An 8,801-nucleotide genomic window follows, 5' to 3' on the forward strand; every position below is an offset into this window, starting at 1 on the left:
GAAACTGCCAAGAGCTTAGAAACAATATTTTTCAAAGGTCTTATTAGAGCATCCCTAACAAAAGGGACCTCATTGCCAACTTAGTTCCACAAGGCCTTGAAAGTTCCATCACGTCTGTTGTCTGTTTTATGCCATGTTGATGGTATTTTTCATTATATCATGGCACCTACTGTAAAAATTGCCGCATGTATTTCTTTTAAAAAATTTGTGTTAGGAGATAGTTTCCTATGAAGAACTAGCATTCTTTGTCCTTTCCATTAATTATAACTATAACTGGTCATAGTTCCTGAATTTTATCTGATATGGAAGTCAGTGCCAAAATCAGTAACTGTGTTCATCTGTTATGGCCCATAATGTTATTTTCTGTGCCTCAATCCGCACTTTGCATTTATGTTTTATTATTTTATTATACGTGCTTTAGTTACAAGCTGCTCTGAGCCCTTTGTACAAAGAGGCTGGGAATAAATAGTAATATCCATTACAACTAGGAATGCTGAGAAGTTTTATATAATAATGTAAAAACTATTAATCTGATACTAGAATTTTGTGCTTGGAAAATAGGAAGCATCTTCAAGCAGAAATTTCAAGAAAGCTAAAATTCAAAGATTTTGTTTTGTTTTTGCAGAAAAAGAGAGAAAGATGTTTACATACTTAGCGTAGATTTCCATAGACAAAAGAATAGTGAAGAGAGAGATATGCTGAACTTTATTTCTGAATCCCTAGGGTAGCCCAAATAATCAGAATGATAGAAATTGTGTCACTGACATTTCAGAAATTCATGTCTACCACCAAATAAGCCAATTTCCAAAAGCCAGGAGTCAGCCATGACAGGGTCAACAGAAACTATACCTACTGGAATTTTTTCAAAAGTTCTAAATCCTTAGACGATCAGAGACCCTTACACTCTATCTTCACAGTCACCTCATTTATTCAGTGAATTAACAAATAGGTATATTCTAGGCATTAGGGAAAGCATAGGAGGCAAAACAGTCATGGCCCTGCCCCCACAGAGCTCATAGCCTGACGTCCAAAACAATATCCATTATATAACACGTGTTGTACGCGTCATAACTCAGATAAATTAAAAAGTAGAACTCTGAAAATCCTCAGCATCCTCATTTTTAAATTAAAAGGGGATGACTTTACATTGGCAATTCACATAAACTCTTTCTGTCATGAACATATAATGGTCCGATTAAAAGTTACAAGAGAGGGTGCCTGGGTGGCTCAGTGGGTTAAGCCGCTGCCTTCGGCTCAGGTCATGATCTCAGGGTCCTGGGATCGAGTCCCGCATCGGGCTCTCTGCTCAGCAGGGAGTCTGCTTCCTCCTCTCTCTCTCTCTGCCTGCCTCTCTGCCTACTTGTGATCTCTCTCTGTCAAATAAATAAATAAAATCTTTAAAAAAAAAAAAGTTACAAGATAAAGCAATAAGGAAATTGACCTTGGGACTAACAATAAATGATTGACATCAACCCAAAATGTAAACATACGATCCCAGCTACCTAATAACCCTAGAGTATACTGCTTATTCATTCTCCTAGCCTGGGACAATCAGGGACTTCGCTAAAACTTGGAGCTAAGACATCCTAAAAACAATCATGTTTAAAATTGAGATCAGTATCTTTTTTATTATGGTCTAAGCTCCATAAATAAAGGCCAGACAATTCTTAATAGGCTCCTGACACAAAATAACTTGCTTACCATGAAACTCAAAGCCTTTCCTGGCCTCAGATCCACCTTGATGCACCCTCAGGCCAAGCTGGAGGCTCACATGTTCCTAGGCTGTTGGCTCCTTCCATATTTGCTTCAGTCAAGAGGATAGGGCTGGCCAGTTTCAGGAACAAAATCAAACCCACAGAATTATGTAAGATGTCAGAGTCCAAGGATACAGGGCTACTTAGGCTGTTAGGAAAAGTGTGTGAGTATGCGAGCACATTAGCTTTGGAGCAGCGGCAGCAGCATGTGGTATGGATGTGATTTCTTCCAGGACTTCTTGGAAGAGCTGAAGCTGGTGGTGAGAGGCTCGCTGTTCCAGGTGGCCAGCCTGCAGGACTGCTTCCTGCAGCAGAGTGAGCCGCTGGCCACGGCAAGCACAGGTGTGGGCTCTGGGGCGGGTGGTACACCTCCATCGGTCCAAATAAAGCCTCAGACCCCGAGGGCCCTGGGTCCCACCCCTGAAAGGGGGACTTCGGCAGAGAACCCCAATAGGATGTGTCTACAGAGATCAGTCTCTTGTGCCAAAGTCCAGGACAAGAAAATATGTCCATTGCACTTTTGTTTTTATAGCTCAGGAATCTGGGCTAACAGCCAGTGGCCTCAGTATCACTTTTTAGGTGAATTAGATGAATAAACCCAAGTTAAATTCCTGTACGTTAGGTATTTGTTGTGATGGTTCCCTGGGAAGTTACTGGTTTTCAAGGCACTGGAGGAGCGTCTGCTCACGGCTGAAGGCCCTTTGCTTTTTGCTGTTGCTACAGGAGACTTTAATCGGCAGTTCCTGGGGCAAATGATGCAGCTAAACCAGCTACTGGGAGAGGTGAAGGATCTTCTGAGACAGCAGGTAATGGCAAGGACATCAGAAAACACTGGTCTGGCGGAGCAGCTCATTGTACAAGCGAGCAGAGCTGTAGAGGCCGCAGAGGCGGACAGGCGGGCGGGAGGCCAACCTCAGGCGCCCCGTGCACCCAGCTCCCTGGAGGTCTGTTAGGAGGACTCTGGAAATGGGGGTCGGGTACGTGAGAAACACAGTGGCTTGGAGCAGAGAGGGAGCCCTCAAGGGGTACCTGAGCACTCCTTTAAGAAGCGTTTACTAGATTGCTACCCGGGAATGCTTTCATTCCCAGATTACATCTCAGATCTCCTTTTCCATCTTGTTTTTTCTTCCCTGTTTCTCAAGGTCAAGGAAACCTTATTTTTGCGGAACACTATCGCTGAGTGCCAGGCTTGCGGTAAGTGCTGTTCCAGTAGCTGCTTTGTTCGGAGTTGTTTGGGCAGGGGAGGATGGTTGGAGGGCCTGGGGTGAGGCGACACTGATGGTGGCTTCTGGATGGTTGGCACCAAGTTGGAGGGAAGGGAGGGCTTGTTGGGAAACCAAACTTTGTTTTGTATCAGCTGTGTGTGTTTTGCTGGTGGTCAGTAGGTCTACGGATTATTGCTTTTCTCTAGGTCCACTCAGCTTTCAGTCTCCAACCCCAAACACACTGATGCCCCCAGCGCCCCCCGCCCCCCCGACACCCCCAATACCACCCGTGCGTCGCTGTGACTCCAACTCGTGTTTCCGCGGCGTCCGCTGTATGGACACCAGAGACAGCTTCCAGTGTGGGCCCTGCCCTGACGGCTACACAGGAAACGGGGTCACCTGTTCTGATATCGATGAGGTAACAGTTCACCTCGATGGGGTGGGGGCTCCCTAAGTGTCTTGGACACCCTGCAGCCAGGTGGCTGTCCTGGCGTGTCCTCCAGCAAGGTGGAGGACTTGGGGTGTCCTCCAGGTGACATAACAACTACACCCTTGTGAACCCTGAGAGAGCACGAGCGACCGAGAGCAGGGGGACATAGTAGGCGTGATGCACCATGGTGGCGGCATGGATCATGTCTCCTTGTTCTGTCTGCAGCTCGTCCCTCAGGCCGTGTTGCTACCCTACAGACATTGGTGCTTCCAGCGCTGATTATTTCTGCTGTGCGATCAGCATTACAGTTTTGATTTTTCTACACTTCTATGTATGGGGGCAGGGGAGATCTGTGTTAGGTTGTATTTCAGGGCTTGCAACTAATTTCTTCAGCTTTCCTAAACTGGAAGTGCAGACGGGCATCTCAAACCAACAAGACCTGTTTGAGGAGGTCCTGTAATCTGTGAGTAATCAGAAGTGCTGAAGGACAGAGCCAGAGACACACATACGGCGAATACAGGCTGCTGGGCTGGCTTGTAAAGCCTCTGCAGGAGACTGATTCAAGGGCACAGCTAACCAGTCTTGAGTCCAGTCCCGAAGCAGTGTTCACATGTGTAGCAAGGCTACCGTGAGGATATGCCTTTCTCTTCCCACCAGGCTAGAAGGAGAAAGAAGAGGCATGCAAGGAGTTTAGGGGTGTGCGTGCGCACACGCACGCACATACACACACACACACACAGCTCTGCAGGCTCATGGTAGGACTGGGCTAATTACCTCCTCGGTAGTAAGCAATTAAGATGGTCTGTAGTAATCCCTCAATTGGAGAATCATTGTGCATGTGTCACAGAACTGCATCTGGTTTCTATCCGTGAGCTGGAATTTTCGTCCTTTTGAAAGTGCAGGAAGTGGTCATGTTTTTTACATTAGTTGAAGTGGTTAGGAAAAAAAAAAACACAAAACCAGTCTCCTAGACTCCACAGAGAGCTTTGGAAGAGCTGTGGACTTGAGAGGACATGAAGGCAGGCACAGCCCCGGTAGACCACATCTTACAAAGACACAAGTGCTCTGGCTCGGTCTTCTCTGGATCCCTTCAGTGGAGAAGTTGGCCCAGTAGTGTGTTTGGATTCCTCTAACAGCCAGCTAACAAGTGGTCCCGGAGCACTGTCCTTTCGTGGCGATTTTTCTATTACAAGGTAGAATATCAGGGAATTGACACTGGGAGGTAGACTGGTGATCATGAAGGACCTTTTCACTTGGCCGTGCCATTCTCCCGTGGTTCAGCAAAGCCCACTGAAATGTAACCCCATCCTGTGTGTGTCTGGGATTCTGTGGGTAACGATGAAATAAGAAGCTTTTATTTCCTTTTACCACTTTGGGCACCAACTAATGGACGGTTAGGCAAAGGAGCACATCCGAGTGGATGAATGAAAGTTTGTGTTTTCCCTGTGACGCTAAAGACTTTGCTTTTTATTTTTGTTTTGTGTTTTGTTTTGTTTATTATTTTTTTTTTTTGTTTTCCTTTCCAGTGCAAATACCATCCCTGCTACCCAGGCGTGCGCTGTGTGAACTTGGCTCCCGGCTTCCGGTGTGAGGCCTGCCCGGTGGGCTTCACCGGGCCCGTGGTACAGGGTGTCGGCATCAGTTCCGCCAAGTCAAACAAGCAGGTGGGCTGAAGTGATGGTCTTTCTATTCATTTTTTTAATCTGAATTACCAACTGAAAAACTTTGGTTTGTTCCCACCTCTTTCATTATAACCTCTTTGAACAGTCAGTGCCACGTGGAATGTCACAGGGCCCTGCGGGCAAATGAGGACGCTTTCCGCTCATTTCTGAGCAATTATGTTCATCATGTCTCGTAGGAAGGAAGCCATTAAGTCAGGATAATAGAGCATCACTAGGAGAACAGTGAGTGAGGTAATCCTAAACACGCGGCGAGATTTCCAGCCTCTTCTGCTAGCCATTGAACATTTTGTCCCACAGAATAACTTGAGAATCAGGGAAACAAATAAAAGCTTTGAAAAATTAGGTCACTTTTATAGAGTCACTGTGGCTGATAAGAAGCTGTTTCAGAGATGAGAGGAATTCAAGAGTAGAAATAATCCCCTGAGGAAACCCCCTTCTTCTTTATAAGCTATAAATTGCCATAAAGCACTTGAGCACTTTGTGACAGTCTCCATTTATTTCTAAATGTTCTACTATATCGTGGCTGTTATTTAACTGACTGTGAAATTCTTTTTGATGTTTTCAGCCCTTGAAAATGGTTGGTCTATAAATATATTTTACTACCTTAGCGCAATTATTAGATTGAAGAAGGGCAAGGGTTCGTTATTTTCTAGCTGCCTATCAAAGGACGCTAGAGGGCATCGTTTTTTAGACTAGAAAAAGGAGGCAAGCTGGACACATAGGAGTGACAAGAAGCCGTTAGAGTAATGACCCAGAGTTTTTCTTCTTCTCTTCTAAAGACAAAATCTCCAAGACCAAACCAAGGAAAATAGACAAAACGAAATAGTCAGTGCTTTACGTGCGCTAGTAAGATTTCCAGCAGTGTGGTAGACGGAACTGAAGTAGAAGAGAGTCAGCTCGCCACAGCCTAACAAATTCAAGTTCATGGGACATGGGAACTGGGTGTCGGCTCTAGGAGTGGGGCTCTGGGGTTTAAGCATCTATGCACACCTTGGGAAAGTCCTAATGCCCCTGCAGAAAGACACAGTCTCAAAGAGCTACCCTACCTGTTAGAAGGAGATGAGAAAACTGCTAGCCCTCGCAAGTGACAAGGAAGCTGGATGTCATCTCTGGGACATGGTCGACAAAAAGGGAAATTGCCCACAACAAATCAAAGCTTCAGGGTTGTACAGTATGCTGCTAGGAGCTTCAAATCTATGTTACACATATAATGTGGGAATAGAAGCCAGAAAATTAACAGAAAAATTAGCCCTGGAGTAGGAAAATCCCCAGGGCCCTGGCTAATGTCAACACCATACTTCTTGTGAAATACCAGATCAGCAGCTATCACTTGAAATTGGGTTAGGTACAGAGTGATACAAACACAAGAAGGTGGCTAAAATGATGCTCCTCTTAGCATTGTACCTGAAATCCCATGCCTTCACACAAATCTATCAAAACAAAGCAAAATTTATTTGCATTTCTGCTTAAACAGAGTATCTCTTTGAACTTTCCTGCACTAGGTCTGCACCGACGTTGATGAGTGTCGAAATGGAGCATGTGTTCTCAATTCTATCTGTATTAACACTTTGGTAAGTATTTTTTCATGGAGGATGTTATCAAAGCAGACCAGTTATTGAAACAAGTGTATGTTTATAAATCATAACCCCAAAACACACATAGAACAGATGGGCACAATATATCTGATTGGCATATGAAGATAAAAGTTCATATTGAAAAAGAGCTTTCCATGTAAGAATAATCTTATAAGTAATTTCTATATGTAAGAATTTATAATAATTTATATATAAATTTTATATATAAGAAATTTTTTATATAAAAAAATTTTTATAAGTGCCAGACTTTAATTGAAGTTGCCATGTTAGGCTTTCAGAAAAAAATTTATTGAGTAAACCATTGGTCTTGTATTTTAAAAACGTGAAGATCTTCTGAGTTTATATGGTTCAGAATATGCATTGTATTGGTGATGACACAATCCCCAAAGAGTATTCATTATTTTTAGGAATCTTTTCAAAAGTCATTTGTATTAAAATGCTTAGCCCTTGGCGGGGGGGGGGGGTCCAAAATGTATATTCTGGTATATATTCAGAAATATATGTATATTTCTGAAAGTTCTTGTCCACTGATTGCAGGATAGAGGTGTGGCCCAATAAACTGTCCACAAGAGAGCCACTGAGTCCATGACAAAATGGCGACTTCCCACTTGAGGTCCATGGGAAAGTTATCCCATCTCTAGGTTCCTAGTTGCCTTGTATGTAAAAACATTTTATAAATAACAAATCACATATTTGAATCTTGACAACCATTTTGTCTCTAGGCACTATTATTCCCATTTTAGAGTTGATGATGCTGAGCTGTGGGAAGGTAACGGGGCCCAGGCCTACCATCTCCTAAGGCTTCCGGTCTGGCCACAGAGCCTGTGTTCTCATCCACACGCTCTGCTACTGTTGCTTCTGGGCTTCTCCCCTGGGCTGTCTTACCTCGTGTGCCGATATCGATTTGGGAGACCCTGACCTGAAGGGAATCACTCACACCACCTGGGGGAGGGAAACCGGATGGTAGAGCTCTCTAGAAAGTAGAACTCCAGCGAACCTCAGGAAGGGGCAGAGGCAAAAGAGCAGGAGTAAAGAAAAGGGGAGACCTGGCCCCACAGAGCCGTCCCGTGAGGCTGACAGGTCAGGAGGGGCCACCAAAGAGCACCCTTTGGCCGTGGGAAGTGGGAGGCTGCTTGTGACCAGAATCCTTGAGCTATAGACTTTACACGGATGTCATTCATGAAATGTAAATTTGATCTCAGTCAAGCTGTTTTAAAAAACCATGAAGTCATGGCTGGCCTGGGCAGCACCATTGCCGTGGAGCCGACAGCTAGCTCACTGGCCGCCGGCACCGCCTCGCTCGTTGAGAATTCTCAGGGCAAGGCCACTGACATTTCTCTGCACTCCTGTTCTCCATCACTCAGTTGTAAAAAAGCCAAAGGAATGGTTAAAAAAAAAAAACAACCTTTTTCTTCCTCCCTAACCTGCTTTTTAATCAAACCACCTCCCTTGTTCCCAGAATAAATCCTCACTCCACCTCCCAGAGCTTCATGGGCGCCATCAGTCCTTTCCCCTTTTGTCCTCACACTGGAGCTGGCAGGCCAGTGACAGTGGTTCATTCCAGCCTTCCTCCCTCACATCTGCGTGGCTCGCTGCCACTCCCAGGCTGGTGGCATCTTCCTCTGCATTCCCACAATCTTAGGACATGCACGCGGCGAGGCAGGCAGGGGAGGTCGCGTCTTCCCGGCATCATCGAGTACGTGTGAAAACAAACACGATCGCGGTAGCTTTGCTCATGGTTCTGAGCCCGCGGCTCACGGTCTGATCTTTGCTCCCTGCAGGGATCTTACCGCTGTGGGCCCTGCAAACCAGGGTACACGGGTGATCAGACAAGGGGGTGCAAAACCGAAAGGAACTGCCGAAATCCTGAGCTGAATCCTTGCAGCGTGAATGCGCAGTGCATCCAAGAGAGGCACGGCGATGTGACCTGTGTGGTGAGTTGTTTGTCGCCTGCTTGACCAGGTTTTCGTCCTCCATCTTAAATACCTCCCCTGCCTGGGTTCTGCTTGCTTCCCGGAAGAAAGTGCTCAAAAGTGAAAACATTCCCGTGGAGATAAGCACAGACTGTAACCATCACAGGGTTCGCTGAGCTCCTGGAGAGCAGTCTCAAGTCCATTTCACATCAATTGCCTTTT

At 45.5% G+C, this 8,801-nt stretch overlaps 1 protein-coding gene across 1 annotated transcript in view; it reads left to right on the forward strand.

The window, feature by feature from the left end:
• The window catches only part of THBS4 (thrombospondin 4), a 45,125-nt gene that overhangs the window by 20,557 nt on the left and 15,767 nt on the right, over window positions 1-8,801 (forward strand). The window contains exons 4-10 of the mRNA XM_059418142.1: window positions 1,988-2,096; window positions 2,478-2,560; window positions 2,897-2,948; window positions 3,166-3,377; window positions 4,916-5,053; window positions 6,574-6,642; window positions 8,448-8,600. Of these exons, the coding sequence (XP_059274125.1) occupies window positions 1,988-2,096; window positions 2,478-2,560; window positions 2,897-2,948; window positions 3,166-3,377; window positions 4,916-5,053; window positions 6,574-6,642; window positions 8,448-8,600 (816 nt within the window). The remainder of the gene's footprint in view (window positions 1-1,987; window positions 2,097-2,477; window positions 2,561-2,896; window positions 2,949-3,165; window positions 3,378-4,915; window positions 5,054-6,573; window positions 6,643-8,447; window positions 8,601-8,801) is intronic.

This window comes from Mustela nigripes, chromosome 12 (assembly GCF_022355385.1).
Source record: "Mustela nigripes isolate SB6536 chromosome 12, MUSNIG.SB6536, whole genome shotgun sequence".
NCBI lineage: Eukaryota > Metazoa > Chordata > Mammalia > Carnivora > Mustelidae > Mustela > Mustela nigripes.